The sequence below is a fragment of the Scomber japonicus genome, chromosome 18 (genome assembly GCF_027409825.1).
Source record: "Scomber japonicus isolate fScoJap1 chromosome 18, fScoJap1.pri, whole genome shotgun sequence".
Taxonomy (NCBI): domain Eukaryota; kingdom Metazoa; phylum Chordata; class Actinopteri; order Scombriformes; family Scombridae; genus Scomber; species Scomber japonicus.
In genome coordinates this window covers 13831466-13849904 of record NC_070595.1, presented here as the reverse complement: position 1 = coordinate 13849904, position 18439 = coordinate 13831466, and the positions used below count along the sequence as shown (strand labels likewise).

Sequence of the window (18439 nt, the reverse complement as noted above, 5' to 3'; positions counted from 1 at the left end):
ATTTGTGTTCTCCAAAAAGCCTGTAACAGTAGTTTAATCCCTTTTAATTACATACTAATCTGTGTTTAACATCTAAATTTTAACGATGTATGTAAGTTAAACTGTGCTCAGAAGACCTACGTAATGTAATGTGAGAAAGTCACCAGTTAACACGGTCACCAGTTAAACCGAAACTTCAATGTGCTGCTAATGAACTACATTACATTTGTAGTCGTTCGTTCGCTACAGTTGGAGTGCCTTTAATTCATAGAGTCCGATGAAGCTTATCATTAACGCAACTCTGCTGTTTTTAACAGTGAAGCCAGCTTGTCTGAAACAACTGTTGACGTGCAAAGGCAACACAGAGGCTAAATCATGACGTCGCTGGTAAGTTATGACCATAGACTGTGGTTATGACGGTACTGCTATAATGCATAATAAGTCTGGTCTTGTTGTGCCATAACATACCCTGTTGTAAACGTATGACAGTCAAATTGTATGGTAGCTTTCAGTGCATAGTCTTTCTCCATAACCATGTAGACAGTTGTATTCTTTTATTTACCTCAGCCCATCATGCCATGCAGCTGTGACGAAGTTTAAAACACGCTGTGGACTTTTTGGTGCTGGTCCACTGCTGAGATAAAGCCCGCTAAAAAAAAATCTGTGGATGTGTTCGTCCTACAGGGGAGCAGCAGTTCCTCTGGCACTGAATAGGCTACACTGTGCGAGTCCCCAAGTGAGTAACATGCACGTTAACGCACCACATGGACGGATATGCACATACACACAGAAAAGCATCTTGTACTACTATTTTGTGGTAATACAAACTGAAAAATAGGGGTTTATTTTCTGAAAATAAGGCTTTTTAGAAGTGCTTTTTTTCCTTTGCAGATATTTGTTGACTATCACTCAAAGCTTCACTTATTTCTGCAACGTGTGTAAGCAATGTCATGCACCACGTACCCTCTATGGTGTGCAAAATCATACCAGTTGTTAAAAAAAGGTTATGATGTTTTGTTTTTATTTTTGTTTGTTTATTGTTGTTGTTGTTTTTGCCATAAAATAGAGTAAATAAACGTAATCTAAAGACATTTTCAAAAAATAAAAATAAATGGGGGGGGGGGGGGGGGGGGGGGTAGGCCTACTAGTTTTTGGGGTGTGTTGCCTTGAACCAAGCTGTACTAATGGCAAGGAATGAAAAAAGAGAGGTATTTTTTTAAATATGTTTAAAATTGTTTCAAAATTTGAAAAAAAAAAAAGATTTAAAACACTTTGAAAATACACAATAGCCTCAACAGGTCCACTGTACTATAGCTTACAGTACCATTTAATAGCCTGAACCTTACATTACTACAATTAACATCAACTGTATAGGTTAAATTGTAGAGATAAAAAGACAAATATGATGACCAGCATGCTTTTTAACAGTATATTCATTCAGTCATTCAATCTCTACTTAAAAATTCAGTGAAATCATTGAAATCATTTTCAATAATGTTGAATGTACAATGAAGAAAACCCCCAATAAGAAATAAAGCCATAATGTACAGTTTTAAACAGTTACAAAAATGAGTAAAATGGTCAGCAATCATAGATTTATACCTAAATATATACCAAATTGTGAATCCATAATAGTACAGCGTTTGCAATTTTCCATAATGGTACAGTGTTGCCTCAAGGCAACATGTCAATTTTAACACATTTCCACCATTTATTTATCAAAAAACTACATTTAACAACTAGAAATTAAACTTTACTCACCTATTATCATTCATCTTTTTTTTCGAGACTAAAAAAGACAGGAAAATTGTTTTCTCATGATTTTTCTACCTTTTGTTGACAACCTTTTTGCATTTTCAAAAGTATTCATCAAAATAATATGAATTAATGGCATTAAAACAACATGACTTATGGAACTGTTTTAAAAGCCAAAATAAACCTGATTACAAATTCAAAATACAAGTCCTTGGCCAACTACAACAATAATAGAAATACAATAATACATTTGTAGACATTGGTGTTTGAAATACAGGTCACCTTTAGCATTCATAAAACTGTTATTTGTAAACATGAATAAAATATTGATATTGTAGTGTGAAATCTTGGTGATAATTACTAATAATGAACAATGTTGTATCTGTTAAAAGGGTACTTGATTGTTGACCATCGTATGCTAAAGATGATCAAATCTGAAGGCATTATGTTAAACAAAGAAGTATATGTGATTCTGCAACTACTGAGTGAATAAGTACTTTATGATTGAATAAGTATAGAAAACCATAATATATGTGATTAAATATAATCTGTACATTTATTATTATTATTATTGAAAAAGAATGCAGTAAGAAAAGTAACTGGGCAATATTGAACTTGAAGTGACCTGTGGTAGATCTGCTGAGTTAGCTGAACAGCAGCTGTGGAGAGTATTGGGTTACACAGGGTAGAAAAAAACAAAAACTCAAGGCCGAGGATGACGAAAGCCAAAAGGCTCCTCAGGACCCGATGCAGGACCCGATACACCTGCAAACCATGGAGTGAATACAGCAGCCACTAGGGCATGTTTGCAGCCATCTTATAGGAAAAGGTGCCAAGGGAATGAGATCATGTGTTTTTAAAGAAAGCTGATTGGTTGTAAGTACACCACACAATGGGGGTGGTTGAATATTTTTGCAAGGGTCAGCAATATTGACAGTATAAAAGATGCCCCAAATTTTAGTTCTTTGTGTCATTTATACATAGATTCTGTCTGTGTGTTGTGATTCCGGGTTTTGCTGTCGACAATAAAACTCTAACTGCATTCAGCTGGACAACTCCTGGTGATTCTTGATTGAATTGTTTTTGGACTTTTTGATATTTGACACGACAATATAGATGATTTTGTCTCTGTTCTGTCTCTCTTCTCCATGATTACTCATCATCTTTTCTCCCCTGATTTTTTTGTTCCTCAGGTTTGTTCCTCAGAGACTGAAGGTGCACATTTCTCCTGAAATAAATGACCATAATCAGTATATGTGTTGTTTAAATGGATAGGGCTAATACAAACAATAACATATAAAAACAGAAATTAAGATTTTATACAATAATCATGAATACATTAACATGTGTGTTGTGGTTAAATTCTGCACTTTTTACATTAGTCTGTAGCAACAGTGAGAAACTCTTCTGTGATACATTTTTTTTAATGACTAGGCTTGAGACTTCTATTTATTGAGAGTTTTATTTCCGGTGACTCACCACAGTGCGATCCTCTCCACAAGAGCATGTCAGCCATCTTTTGTACTCTTCTCTCACCTGTTGGATACAAATCAACAATTCAGGAAAAAGAGGAGATGTACAGATATTTGTAGACAAGCTTTAAAAAATAATCTCTCAGTGCTCTCAGCTCAGTGAACATGTCTGAATAAGGGTCTTGAATCTTTCAACATTCATTCATATTCTCTTCATAGTTAGTCCTTGATAGTAGGGTAGTTATTTGACTTTTGCAAGAAGGCAAGATATAGAAAAGAAGAGACTGATGGAGCTTAAGATTACCTCCTTGTTGAGCAGACAGTGTACAATGAAAAGGAAGGTTCCCTGCTGGGAATTGAGGAAAATGAAGAGGACCTGGAAGGAAAGGTTTGTTTGGTACAGGCCTAGAATCCAAGTACAGCCCAGTATGACAAACTGGGCCAGGATCTTGAACAAAATCAACCTGTAAACAATGAGGATTTATTTGTTTTCATCTTAAAAAATACAACCTTTTAAACATTGATGTCTACTGAATACAGTCTATTTTTAACAGTCAAAATAATTCAACAAATACACTAGTAGTCGTAGCAGTAGCACTATAGAATAAGTAGTACACACTCCTTTTCACTCTATTGTGTAAAATTTGACTTAGAAATCAAAACTGTGTATCTGTCTGTATTCTATAAAGTACGTGGCCAATATTATATGCATCCAAATGACTATTATGTAGTAAACCCAATGATATACAGCTCAAGTACTGTTGCATGCTCATAAATTGGCCCCTTCAACTTCCCATCAAGTAATTAATCTATTCTATTTGATGAGTCAAACTGGATGATCCAGGCACAAATGTCATATTTGTCATTTATATGCAAAGACAATCTTGAGCACTCGTACCTGATGTCTTTGGATTGAGAAATATCACTTCTCATGTTGGCCAAGGTGGGTCTCAGACTCCATAATGTAGCACAGAACACTGTCCAATTAAGCTTTAAGAAAATGAAAAGACACAGAGGCAGAGTTGAGATGGAAGAAAAGAGCATTTCCAAAATACACCTGCTAATGGTATGAGGTGTTTTTGAATGAGTTGAAGCTAATGGTGGAGACCCAATGAAAAAGAACATTCTGCAACAAAGCCTGTGGGAATGGCAGCGCCCTGCAAGATAGTGTGTAGCTTGCTAGCCAACAAATATTGTGTAAATAAACGACTTTATCTAACAATTCACATGACTTTGTGCGATGCAGCACACTAGTTTTGTACAAAAGAGGAATCTCAGAAACTATATTTCTCCCCTTCAGAAATGTATCCACTACTGGATACAGTAGTAGAGTAGTAGAAGAGCTAAATTAAACACATCACTGCACCACTTTTTCTTTCTTTTTCTCTTTCCTTTTTTTGGTGAATCACTTCAGAGTTTCCAAGCACTTTGCATCAAGTTTCCATTTTCAATCCCTCCCTTTTTTTAGTGTTTTTGGTCAGTTCCCATGTCGCCTAATATTCCACAATCCTTCATGTGCTATGAAAAATGAATAGGGGCAACTTGCAACGCACCATGTTAAGTTACGTTTGTTGAGCTCCAAGAAATATATTGTATGATGCCAAACAAAATATTTTTGAAAAAGTTAGTCTTTCAGTGCATGTTGGCTTGTATTTCTGGGTTTTATGTTAGGTAAATAGTGTTTAGACAAACTGAAGTTTAAGGAACCCCTATAAAATTGTAATTGTATTGAAAACTATACAGTAAAATTAATAACATGCAATATACTCACTCCAATGACAGTAAACACAGGGCCTGTTAAAGCCCAATTGAAATTGTGACGTCTTGAAAGCCAGCACCTGCAACATAAGCAAAAAAGAACAAACTCAACTTGCTGCAAATCTGATATGCAGGAGAATATGACTGAGAGCATGTATTACTATTTTTCCTATACTCACTTCCCTGCCTCAGTGACACCATATCCATCAGAGTACACCAGTGCAGAAACACCCACAATCACAAATGGAATACCGTAGCCAACCAGGTAGAGAAGCGGCTTGGGGAGGCCATCTCTCTGGATCACCTGCACCTTGGAGAGCCTTCGGACCAGCAGGTAAAGCTGTAGGGCTTCAAGCTGCATCCACACAAAACTTGCAGTAACTAAGAAGTGGAGTAACCCTGCAAAAACAGTGCAGGCCAGCTGTGGAGACACATAAGGAGTATCTTAAAAACACAATTAAATATTTCCTCCTTTCATTTAAGTTATTAGCTCAATGCAGAGAATGGTTAGCTTCCTTTTGGTCACATGTAATACACACGTTATTGCCCATGAGGTATTTTTTTAAAACAAAAGACAAAACTCTTCATCTGTTACTTCACCTCATGTTCAACATATTTGTCATTCCACAGCAGCAGCAGATGAGACAAGGCGAGGTTGAGGCAGAGATGAAGACGGGCTGTGTTGTTGATCTTGGGGTTCCAGCTACACAGTAGGAAGGTGAGGATGGCCAAAGCAAAGAAGAAAAGTCCGACAATCACACATATTCGGTTCAGCCAAATTAAGAAAAAATCCTGCGGTGGAGGCTAAGAAAGCAAAAGACAAAACATAGAGAGAGACATGTAGATTGGGCACACACTAGAAGATGTGAATGCTGATTTAAACCGCATGTCTAATCCAATGTTTTATGTAACTCTCCTATTATCCTCAAATATTACTAACACATTTACCCTTGGGGTCAATCTGACCCCAGGGATATCTGCCTCCACAAAATGACCAAATGTTTGTGTCAGGCATAAATAACCAATTGACTTAGTAGCGAGTTGACGTTTCATCTAGCGCCACCATCAGCTTTTGTATGTTTTCTCCTCCCTTATTTTGCATGAACTATCAATGTCCTTACAGGAATTCCCCACCCTCCATGGTGCGGGAAATATCAGTTCTACTTTGGCAGGTGTGAGTACAGTAGGTCACACATACTGTACACACACACACACAGACACCTTCATGCCTATGGTGCGGGAAAGTTCTCATGGGAATATTGTTTCCCCCTCCCCCATATCAAGTTAGCACCAAAAATGGAAAAATATGGTCCCTCTCCTTACTTCAACAACAGGTTGAAGACATAAAGTCATTATTTGAGTGCTACATATAACCATCAATTGAAAATATTGTACTTGGGATGATCATTTTAGAGGGGAGGTATGTGTAGTTGGATGACTTGGATGTGATGGACTCGCAAGCCGACATTGGCTTCCTCATTTTGGCAGGAGTTCACAAGTCAAGTTATTTCCCGTACCCACACCACAAGAAGTATCGAAGTTCTCATGGTAGTTATGTCTCCCCCCTGTCATGTATCAACTCAAAAGTAGGTATGTTAGGTCACACAGTTTTACACAGCTAAAACAACTCATACTCACAAAGCATAATTAGTTGTCCCCATCAAGTTTAGGAAAAGTCAAAATGAAGCAAAAAAAAAAAAGTCAACTATTATTTTTTGAATGATAAACATTGAATGGGGTCAAATTGACCATAAAGATAATAGGAGGGAAGTGGGTCCTACCATTACTCCAGTTTTTTAATCGTGTGATGTGAGAATAATGAAATTTGACAGGCAAACATATGTAAATACATCAAGTCCGTAATTTATCTTTGAATCAGTTAATCCTCCATTGTGCCGGACTTCAGTTATACACTTGTACTGAATACAAAGGAATCTCATACCTCTCCAATTTGCATGATGAGAGCGAAGGTAGAAAGGTGAGAGCAGCTGCACACTGTGTAGTTTTCATCAGAGTATGCAACCCAACATCCCTCCACTGACCAACGCATCGTCTCTCCCTCTTTTCCTGCCTCATTATTGTTCTCATGTTTATCTTCCCAATACACACAAGTCACTATTCCAGATTCAGGGACTTTCTGAGAAAACAAGAGAAACAGAAAAGTTAAATGCATTTATAGTTAGCTGCTTTTTGGATGGATGGATGGATGGATGGATGGATGGATGGATGGATGGAGGAGTGTGCAATCAATATCTTGGTTAACGCTGCATTACCTTCTTGTGTTGGATGGTGAAGTTGACAGGCTCAGTGAGGTTGGTGTGGTTTACTGAGGGTAATATAGCTGTGAATACGTCCGAGTACATCTCCGTCTTGTTTTCTGTTTTAAAGTACTGATGACTGAGAAGACTCTCCATCCCAGTCAGTGTCATGAAGGCAACAGCTGCTGAACCTGAGATCAAGAAACATAAATAAATAAAAATGTTCTCTATGTCTGTTATTGCATGTTCTTTATAATATAATCGCTCTCACCATTGTTCTTTTCAGCCAGAGACTGCAAGTTGATATCCATGGTCTGTCCTTTGGCAGACAGGACAACACTGATGTCATCATGACTCCCAGGACCCATGGTACGTAGACTCAAATCTTGCAAATAGATAAGAATTAAAGTAGGTTTTCTTTGATATTCACTGAGAATTACAATAAAGAGGAACTTCTCTTACCCACTGTAGAAGTCTGCACTGCTTTTCTGGTTTGGTTCTGAGTTGGAGACACCATTGCAGTAACCAGAAGGTCTGAGATGCCCAGAATCACACTGCCAGTCTCCCCGTCTCTTTCACTACTAACTCTGATTGACCTGGCCATTGGTCCAACACCAGACACTTCCTACAGGAATTGAAGAATTTAAATCATTGTAATGGATAAAATAACAACTACACATCAGTAGCATTAAATAATTTTGTTGGGTGTTAAGTACCATAGATGCAGAAAAGCTATTGGCCACTGTCTGGAAAAAGGACAGGACAGAGTGAAAAGCATTAGAGAATGTAACTGCTCCTTTAGCACACCTTATTGCATCACTAAAACAGTCAAAAATGAATTTCATATTATGAATATTATATTGAATATAATGGAAATCAAGCCATGACTTTAAAAACAAAAACATTTTCTTCATACAGCTTCAGGTAAGACGACACCAGTGTTGTTCTTAAGTTGTTGATCCATATTGCATAGAAATGCTCTCTCTTTTGTCTGACCCTGCAATAAATGTGTCTGATGAGTGTTTTTGGCATTCCTGCTCTGTATGCTGATGATTTGACCCATGACAGAAAGGTACAGTCTTCTAAAATCTAAAAAATCACTGTGTTTCCATTGCACAATAAAGAGACAACAGTTTATGTCGGCAGGGCTTACCTCTGGTGGTACAATTGCATCTAGAATATCTTGAAGACCTGTCAGTATGTCAGAAAATACATTTATGTGCTTAAATTGTCATTCATCTCAATTATTTTTTATACATGAGTTACTCACTTTGACAAAATGAGACACCCATCTTCCACAAGATTCCTGTTGAAGGATAAAATCCATCCAGACAAGAACAATAGTATGTCCCTGGTTCATTAGTACACACAGTTTGTTTACCACATAAACCAGGTGTCTCACTGCACTCATCTATATCTGTAGAGTGAGAAAACACATTAGTTAAACATAGTAAAACATGTGATAGTGAAATCAGACTAATAGCGAATAGTTGCACGCACCTGTGCATGGGTTAGCCAAGCTGGCTATCACATCTGGGTTGTTCAGTCGATAACCAATGAAGCAAGTACAGTTGTAAGACCCAATTGAGTTTGTGCAGTTGGAACTAGGACCACAGATGGCAGGATCTTTCACACACTCATCAATATCTGCCAAATACATGTTTTACAAGTAAAATAATGGACCAACAGCATTGTTTATGTATTTTTACCCTACATGTAAATGGAGCCACACTACAATCTAAATATTTAAAGTTGAACCATATTACATATGATGCCATATCAGGACATTTTTCTCTCAGCACAGCTTTTAATGAAAGCACCCTCATGGCTGTGTTTTCTTCAGCCATTACATGTCCAAACTGAAACCTACTTCGTCTGCATGTACAGTATGACTCCCTTTTCTGTTATAACCTACACAGTTGACAATCAAATTGCAGTTTTCCATCTGCTCCTAGATGCTGAAAACCTCCTCCTCTACACCTAAAGGAAAATACCAAGGCAGATGTTGTTCTCGCTGGGTTCCTGGTCTGGTTGAGTTGGTGTGTACCCCACTTCACATGCACAGGTGTGAGCTCCAGGTGTGTTGGTGCAAACAGAGTCAGGGCCACAGACAGTGGAGTTGAAACATTCATCAATATCTGAGGAAGGAACAGTCAATATAGTTGCTGTTAAAATTTGTAATATGTTGCCCCATTATGCAAAAATTATGTTAATGTGGAAATTTGATTTGTAAGTTGTCCCTGTCCAGCTGACAAAGCCAAATCTGTCTTAATTCATCACAGGTAAAAATCTAAAGGACATATTTGCATTCCAGTCATGACATTTTTAGCACATACAGTAGTACCAGCAATCATGGGGTAAAACAACAACAAAAATGCAACACTGTGCCACATCTTTGCTGAGTCTTAAGATTACAGCTTTAACTAAAAGACCTTTTTCAATTTTGAAAAATACTGGTTTGTATTTTCTTCAAGAACACAATGCTCTGGTGAAAATTCTGAGGTAGAAATAGATGTGTATTTGCTTAAAGAACATAAAAAACAGTTCACAGCTAGTCCTGATTAGTGGAGATGTGTAACAGTATATTGTAGCAGACCTTGGCAAACAGGAGTTGCGTCGGGTACTATCTGGTAGCCTTCATGGCATTCACATGCGTAACTTCCTGGTTTGTTGTCACACGTCCCATCATCACCACAGACATTGTCAAGACACTCATCAATATCTTTGAAGAAACAAGAAAACACAATCGTGTAAACTTCTACATATACCTGGTACGTGGACAAAATATTGTCACTACATTTCAACAGAAAGTTTGAGATTGAATCAATGAAAAACTGAGATCAGAATGTTTTCTTTTTAAATGATACCGTTGCATGGGTTCGAATGTTCAGTTGGTAATGCTGGATTCGTTGCATTGAATCCAATCAGACACGTGCAGTTGTATGATCCAACAGTGTTGTTACAACTGGAATAAGGACCACAGGTTTCTGAAGCCTTTTGACACTCATCAATGTCTGGCAAGAGAAGTCACAGATGTGATTTGAAGATGGGAAATATAGTACATGCTCACAAAATGCAGACCTTAAGTGTGCATGATGTGCATCTTAATGTATCTGGGAAAAATGAATACAGTTGATATAAATCACATTGTAATTTACAGCAATTACAATTAGATGAATGTACTTACCAAGACAACCATATGAATCCCCTGTGGGTAGGTGTGCTGGTGGGATTTCATACCCAGAAACACAAACGCAGCCTCCATCAGTGTTACACTGAGCAAGTGGTCCACAGGAGTCTGGTTTACAATCATAATGATCTAGACAGAGATAACACACACACACACACACACACACACACACACAAACAAACAAACAAAGATCCCTGTAACTGTAGTTTAGTTCATTGAGTGGGACTTATCTACACTAAAGTATAAAGCAAAGGACGACAATTAGTAATCATATCTTACAGGTTGCATAAGCCGAATGGGCGACTGGGTGACGTTCTGGTTTGTATACATAGAATCCTCCAGGACAGAGAGCCATGCTCACTGTACGACCGTAACTACCGCACAAACTATAATAATTATAACTATATATATATTTATAATAGATATATGCAGTCCCTGTTGTTGGAGTTACAGATTCAACTGTTGGATGTGAAGATGGAACATAGATGGGATAATAGGAACCACCCAGACTGGACCTAATGCAGCTTGAAATGATTCTGTCTCCACCAATCCCTGTGAAGCGCCACCATGACCCAACAAGATGCCCATCATCCTTGGGGTAGCCGGTAAAGGAAGTTGATGTAAATGCTTTGTTGCGCCATGGCTGAGTTATGTTTTGATATCCATCACATGAACCTGCATGAAACAGAAAAAATTACTATCAATAGCCTAATAATGAACGAAAATCTTAATTCAAATATAGCCAGAATGTATAACTGAAATTTTGATCATCATCCATACCGGGAGGAAAAACACAATGGCCAAGGATAAAGAGGGATCCTATAAGGCACAGAGAAAAAGAAGAGTTATTGCTTTTAAGCAGAGCAGTCAGCTGTCTGCTGAAAATGTCACTTAAGGTAATGCAAACAATTAATCTACAACATAGCACAATTTCGAAGTATAAAAAGCATTCAATCAAAAATAGCCTACATGTAATTTATTTGCAAGACAATAAGAAAAGGTTTATTGCTTAACTTGTAAAGATGACCTTGATGAAGAAATAGACATGAAAATGCCCTAATTATAACAGAACACTGTGAATTATAAAAATATTTTGTGATTAAACAAGTGTTTCAGTCTATACAGCTTTTTTAAATCTTGCTGATAAAGTTTAAAAGTTTGCTGCATTTGGTTAAAAAAAAGTAATAACTCAAAAGTATCCTATTGTATCCTATTATATATTGAAATAAAAAGGCAGAATGACTTAGCAGGGCTATACTAAATGGTGTTATACATTATTGGAAATATAATGTAATCATTAATTATTTATTATTAACAAACAAGCAAATATCTCTGTACTGCAGTTTTGAGGGACTTACCTACACTAAAGTATTGGAAAGATAATGTAAAAATTAATTATCTATTATATGAAACATATTAACTTAACAAATTAACTTACCCAGGAGAAGTGAAAAGACACACACGTTCATCATGACAGGTCCTTCTTCACAAAACATCTATTATTACTGCTGAAGCTATGTATGCATACAGCACATTTAGGGAATTTGCATCCAAAAAACAAACAAAACTGTTTTCACAATGTTCGACATCAGTGCAAAAAACTATGCAAACTAAGTATAATACAGCTCATGACAGGACACAAGAGAGGAACAGTGGGACACAGCAGTATGTTTACATGAATCTGATATACAAATTATAAAGATTCAATTTCTGTTTATTAACATATAATTTAAGTTGGTGATAGTTTCAACAGTTCCATTCAGCTTTAACACAAACTACCATGTATTGCCACACAGCTGCAATAAATATTAGCTACCGTTGTAAATTTATTTTCCCACTTAAATTTATACACTCTGCAGTGGACTGAATATTACTTACAGCACGTCTCTGTTTTGTTTATTCATTTTATATTGTAACAGCAGTCTTACATTATATTTAACTTGATGCCGTTGATCCGTATAGTGTGTTCACTGCCCTCTGGTGGTCACAAAGAGGAGCAACAGTCCTCTTAAATGAACGGCTTTGTTACAGCACACTGATATTATCAATGTAGGCAGTTCAGTGTTAGTTTTAATAAACTCAACACATTGGATTTGGTGATACAGTTTTAATAACAATTTTGTGGAATTTTGCGGATTGGGGACCAAGCACTGGGCTGCTAGACGCGTGTGGTCGCCAGTTTACTCTACTGTTCTCTGAAAACGTTCATGGTTAATACTTGATTCACTTGTTGAGGTATACGTGGCCATATTCATTGCTCCGTGATCTGTGGTCACTGGTCACAAATGTATACAAGAGTGGTCTTCTATCTGTGAGCATACAGTAGGGGGACAAGCAGAGCCCCCATAAGCCAATCAAAAGAAAGGACCCGGCTAGGAACCATCGTTCTTGTGTATGTTTCCTACCGACTACGAAATATTGACGGAACGAATTGGAGGCGCACCGGTAAATGAAGCGTACAAATGTTATATTTATTTTGTTAATATCTGAGAGTAGTGTATTTCTGTGAAACTTTGTGTTCGTTTTTTCTTTTATTTCACACAAATTGTTAAATTAATAACGGTTTGTGCTAACTTAGCGCACACTGCAACTAAACCGTTTGGCGTTTATTTAGCATTAGGAGCTAACGTTAATGGTGCCTCTTTCAACAAAATACTGCTCAGTGGGGAGCGTTATATTGCGTTTCCGGACTAGTGTTGTAATAATAATGTAGTCCCCTTATCAAAACAGGAATTCGGTGTTCAGTGGTATAACAAAAGTCCTTTAGAAATGTGTTTCAGTTGTGAAAAAGCAAAGTATGTGGGTAGTTATTGTCCGGTGTTACGGTTTAACCGGCGACCGTGTTTACTAGTGTTCTCCTAAAAGCGTGTAATTGTAGTTTAATCCCTTTTAATTACATACTAATCTGTGTTTAACTTCTAAGTTATGTTAAGTTAAATTGTGCTCAGAAGACTCCTTCACCTCTCATAACGTAATGTAATGTGAGTCGGTCACCAGTTAAACCAGACGCCAATGTGCTGCTACAAAGAAATACATAAATGTGTTGTCGATATTTCGCTACAGTTGGAGTACTTTGCCTTTAGTTCAGTCCGATGAAGCCCATTATTAATGCAACTCTGCTGTTTTTAACAGTGAAGCCAGCTTGTCTGAAGCAACTGTTGACGTGCAAAGGCAACACAGAGGATAAATCATGACGTCGCTGGTAAGTTATGACACTACTGCTATAATGCATTATAAGTCTGGTCTTGTTGTGCCATAACATACCCTGTTGTAAACGTATGACAGTCAAATTGTATGGTAGCTTTCAGTGCATAGTCTTTCTCCATAACCATGTAGACAGTTGTATTCTTTTATTTACTCCAGCCCATCATGCCATGCAGCTGTGATAAAGTTAAAAACATGCTTCTGACCTTTTGGTGCTGGTCCAGTGCTGAGATAAAGCCCGCTAAAAAAAAAAATCTGTGGATGTGTTTGTCTTACAGGGGAGCAGCAGTTCCTCTGGCACTGAATACACTGTGCGAGTCCCCAAGTGAGTAACATGCACGTTAAGGCACCACATGGACGGATATGCACGTACATTGTCCCAAAGCATGTGGAAAAGCCCTTGTACTACTTTGTGATGTAATACAAACTGAAAAATAGGGGTTTATTTTCTGAAAACAAGGCTTTTACAAGTGCTTATTTTTTCTTTGCAGCTATTTGTTGACTCTGTATAACTCCAAGCTTCACTCATTGCAATGTATTTGTGCAACATGTGTAGGCAGGTGCTCCGTTAGATTTCTTTTTAATGTCATGCACCACATATGCCAACTTGAGTTTAAACAGATCTGCAGTAACTAACTGTTACATTCATTTACTGTACTCTGTTTGTTTATGGAAGGGAATGTATGCTATTTGACAGGTTTTGATTCTATATTTATGGATCTACCGTTTGTTGAAGCCCTTTTGCATTGGGGTTTAAATGAAAAGTGAATTTCCAAATTGACTTAGTGGACTGCATGATAAATTGTCTATACTGCAGGTGTATTTCTTCATCCCATAAACCTCAATGGGAACAAGCATGTTGAATTAATTAATGATTTTGTTGTATGTATGTTTTTGTATCCTATAGAAACACCAACAAGAAGTACAACATCATGGCTTTCAATGCAGGAGACAAAGTCAACTGTTCAACCTGGACGCAGGTGGGTTTTATGTTGGCGTGTCTACCCATGACAGATGGTCTGAGGTGTACTTGCTGTTAGGTGGGGTGCAGAGCCACTACCGAGAGAAACATGACAAGCAGTGTGATAACTGAAAAAGAACATAGAGAGAAATGAGAGAATACAGGAAATCTGTACTCTAAGAAAAATAACTTGGTCATTGACCAAAGGGATAATTTTTCAGTCTCATGTATGTTCACCTGCCTCCTTCCCCATCAGGCTCGTATGGAAAGAGACATGAGTGCTCGGCGCATATATGGGGAGGAGGAGAGTGCGGAAGGTGCAGCTGGCAGTGAGTTTGGCAAAAAGCAGCGTGAGGAAGCGCGGCGGAAGAAGTTTGGTATCGTGACACGCGAGTTCAAAGCAGAGGATCAACCCTGGATTCTCAAGGTCAATGGCAAGGCTGGCAAGAGGTGAGGAGAAAGACATTTTTTTACACTGTGAATCATGTGATCATTTACGCCAACCTTGCAAACCCCAAATAAGGTTGGAATTATAAATATTTCCTTACTGTTACTTGCATGAAGTCATCATATGTTGGCTTTGTACTTTTGAAAATCGTTGATATAATTGGCTGTAAGTTTGTCCAGTAGCGTACAGAAGCATTTGATCGACATTCATTGATCCCGCCTCAAATACGAGGAACGGCTCCTCGCCAGACCCTACCTCTATTTCATATGATGTCTGATGTTAGCCAGGCTATGCATTTGTAGCACTCTGCATAATTTTTATTTGTCAAATTGTTTCCTCTCTCCCTATGTCTGTGTAAATTTTTGTCTCAGGTTCAAAGGTCTAAAGAAGGGCGGTGTTACAGAAAACGCATCCTACTACATCTTTACACAGTGTCCCGATGGAGCTTTTGAGGCCTTCCCGGTACAGGGCTGGTACAACTTCACACCGCAAGCCAAACACCGAACTCTCACTGCTGAGGAGGCTGAGGAGGAGTGGGGCAGGTAAGAGAAAGAAGGAGCAGGGAGGAATGGATGTTTGTGCTAGAGTCATAGGGACAGGAGAAAGTCAAGATTAAAATGAAAAGAATTAAGGCATTCAAAGGGGGGAGTTCTAGGAGAGCTGGCGACCAGAAACAGAAGGACTAGGGTAAGTAAAACTCCAGAGGAAGAAAGGAGGCAGTGAAGAGGGAACAGTGAGTAGTGATGGAGTGACCAGTCAGGAGTGGATGTTAAAGATGACACAAAAAGAAGAGGAGCAGAGAATGTGAACAAAGGTGATTAGGGAGGTGTGTCAAAAAGCTAATTTTGGACTCCTTTTACAGGAGGAACAAGGTGGTAAATCACTTCAGCATCATGCTTCAGAGACGTCTGCGGGAGCAGGAGCGTGGTGACGACGACGAGGACGAAAACGAGAAATCGGGGAAGAAGAAAAAGAAAGGGGGTGGGAGAGGAGGTGATCTGCGCATTCACGACCTGGAAGACGACCTGGAGATGAGCAGCAATGACAGTGACAGCAGTATGGGAGATGGTAAGGAGAAAGACAAGAACCCTTCTCCGTAGTGTGTATCAAGTACCCAACAATTTAGATCAAAGTATTATGCTGAATTATGGTCAAAACGAGGACTTGGCTACTCTCCCTGTGACACCTGCACATCACAACCTGTTAGTTAAGGGTCACAATTGTCAAAAAAACAAAACTTTTTATTGTGCAGATGGAGAAGGCAAGTCGAAGACAAAGAAAGACACGGGGAAAGGAAAAGGAAAGAAGAAGAAAAAGAGCAACGACAAAGAGGCCTTGGAAGACAGCGATGACGGTGACTACGAGGGTCTAGAGGTGGATTACATGTCAGATGAAAGCAGGTTAGATCCTTTCATTTATGGCACACAAATCTCCCACTCTATTTACAATAGATGTGTGTTTTTTATGTTTTTTCTTCTTACAAGTATGTCATTTTGTTTTCCAAAAACAGTTCAGATGAAGAGCCAGAAAAGGGGAAGCCCAGCAAAGGAGAGGACCTCCCTAAAGGTCAACCAATGATGAACCTTTCCTTTTTAAATTGTCAGCAGCTAAAGCATTTCAAACTGTTTGACTTTTTGGGTTTATTTGATGAATGATTAGTATTTCCAAATGGTCGTCCTTTACAGGGATTGATGAGGCATCCGAAAGCGAGGAAGAAAGTGAGGAAGAGAAACAGAACGAGGAGGAAACAAAAGAAGAGGAAGAAGAAGAGGATGGAAAGAAAACCCCAGTTCAAGTTGACAAGAAGAAGAAAAAAGGTACAGACCTCATGAAGACGCATGACAATTTGACAAAATACATAACTGGATGAGGTCTCAATAAATATGATACTCCTTTCTGTTAAAAGTTACATTATGTTAAGTTGTATGGACTTATGTGTCACAGACAGCAGTGGAGAATCAGACAGCTCAGACGACAGCGACATAGAGGGAGAGACAGCCTCCGCTCTGTTCATGGTGAGTGAGAGAATAAATAGATGTTTATGCAATTTATTGGCTATTCCTGCTAAAACAACATGTAGATTTTCAGTTTTTACATTTGTTTGTGTGTTGTCCCAGGATAATTAGTAACATTAGTTGTCACATGGACTAGAATTAAGACTCACAAATGTTTTATTAAAACAGGTTTTTCATTAGGGTGAATGTGAATGGTTTTGTATATATGTGGGTTTTAAACATCTGTCTTTTGCTCCTTCTCTTTCTCTCTGTCTTAGAAAAAACGCACACCTCCTAAACGTGGAGGTGGGCGTGGCTCCGCAGGAAGCTCCAGGACTGGCAGCCGCCCGGGAACACCATCCATAGACTCTGCCTCAACCTCCAGCACACTCCGTGCCGCTGCCAGCAAGCTAGAGCAAGGTATTTGTTCGTACACAAACCCACGCATGACAGATGTTTGATGTATTTATGTAACGCTCTCAAAAGTGGCTGTCCCCCTGTCATGATTCCACACCAACTAAACCTCCCTTTCCAACAGGTAAAAGACAGCCTCAGGGGCCTGCCACTGACTCACCAGCAGCCAAAAGGCTGAAGATGGAGCCTAGCAGTCAGAGTCCTGTTCCTTCTGGGAAGAGCACACCTCAGCCCCCATCAGGAAAATCCACACCAAGTTCCAGGTACTTTAACAGTCATGCTTTATGCCTCTTAGAAATAAAATGTTATTTCTTCTCTCTGACACTGCAAAATTGTAAAATATATTTGTTTACAAAGCTGGCAGCATAATGCAAGCATTCATTTAACTTTAAGCCAAAAGAGAAATAGTTTGACTAGGCATTTGTGAACAGTATAAACACAGTGTCTCTTATATCCATCTCCCTCACAGTGATGTGCAGCTAACAGAGGAAGCTGTCCGGCGCTACCTGATCCGTAAACCAATGACCACCAAAGACCTGCTGAAGAAGTTCCAGACCAAGCGCACTGGTTTGAGCAGTGAGCAGACTGTAAACGTGCTGGCACAGATCCTGAAGCGGCTCAACCCAGAGCGCAAGAATATTAACGAAAAAATGCATTTCTACCTCACTGAATAACCAATGTAAGTGGGGGATGGAGAGGCGGTAGAGAGGACCACAGAGTGAAAAGGTTTAGTATTTTCAACACCCCTGACCCTGCCAGAGAGGCTTTGTGTCTGTTTCAAAACAGATTGTGCTGTGACATGCTGCAGGATGAAAAGTTGAAACTGTCACACATGGTGTTTATCAAAAAGTATTTTGTTAAACATCTTGAATTAGTTTTTCATACCCTGAAGTTTCATATTAAAGACTGAAAACATTGTCAATGTCTAGAGGGAAAATAGCTCAAACGTTGTGTGGTTATTCTCCATGTGTAAACAGTTTAACGTAGAGCTTAATGAATGAAAAAA

General features: G+C 38.6%; 2 protein-coding genes across 2 annotated transcripts in view; one reads left to right on the top strand and one right to left on the bottom strand.

Moving 5' to 3' along the window:
• LOC128379245 (uncharacterized) overlaps positions 1-13779 on the bottom strand; it is a 24396-nt gene extending 10617 nt beyond the window's left edge. Inside the window, exons 1-21 of the mRNA XM_053338869.1 lie at positions 13771-13779; positions 11851-11895; positions 11193-11231; positions 10692-11087; positions 10410-10541; positions 10090-10236; positions 9819-9944; positions 9217-9360; positions 8723-8869; positions 8493-8639; positions 8376-8413; positions 8139-8219; positions 7939-7968; positions 7685-7847; positions 7494-7607; positions 7238-7413; positions 6907-7101; positions 5565-5768; positions 5144-5385; positions 3511-3670; positions 3214-3270 (exon numbers count right to left, since the gene is read on the bottom strand). Coding sequence (XP_053194844.1) covers positions 3214-3270; positions 3511-3670; positions 5144-5385; positions 5565-5768; positions 6907-7101; positions 7238-7413; positions 7494-7607; positions 7685-7847; positions 7939-7968; positions 8139-8219; positions 8376-8413; positions 8493-8639; positions 8723-8869; positions 9217-9360; positions 9819-9944; positions 10090-10236; positions 10410-10541; positions 10692-11087; positions 11193-11231; positions 11851-11884 — 2772 coding nt within the window. The 5' untranslated portion in view covers positions 11885-11895; positions 13771-13779. The remainder of the gene's footprint in view (positions 1-3213; positions 3271-3510; positions 3671-5143; positions 5386-5564; positions 5769-6906; positions 7102-7237; positions 7414-7493; positions 7608-7684; positions 7848-7938; positions 7969-8138; positions 8220-8375; positions 8414-8492; positions 8640-8722; positions 8870-9216; positions 9361-9818; positions 9945-10089; positions 10237-10409; positions 10542-10691; positions 11088-11192; positions 11232-11850; positions 11896-13770) is intronic.
• gtf2f1 (general transcription factor IIF, polypeptide 1) lies at positions 12838-18439 on the top strand. Its single transcript, XM_053338669.1, has 14 exons — positions 12838-12857; positions 13545-13614; positions 13895-13941; positions 14524-14596; positions 14834-15027; positions 15397-15567; positions 15888-16093; positions 16278-16425; positions 16536-16591; positions 16711-16842; positions 16970-17040; positions 17298-17439; positions 17558-17696; positions 17903-18439. Exons 2-14 carry the CDS (start codon positions 13603-13605, stop codon positions 18105-18107), a joined length of 1596 nt encoding a protein of 531 aa, XP_053194644.1. The 5' UTR covers positions 12838-12857; positions 13545-13602; the 3' UTR covers positions 18108-18439.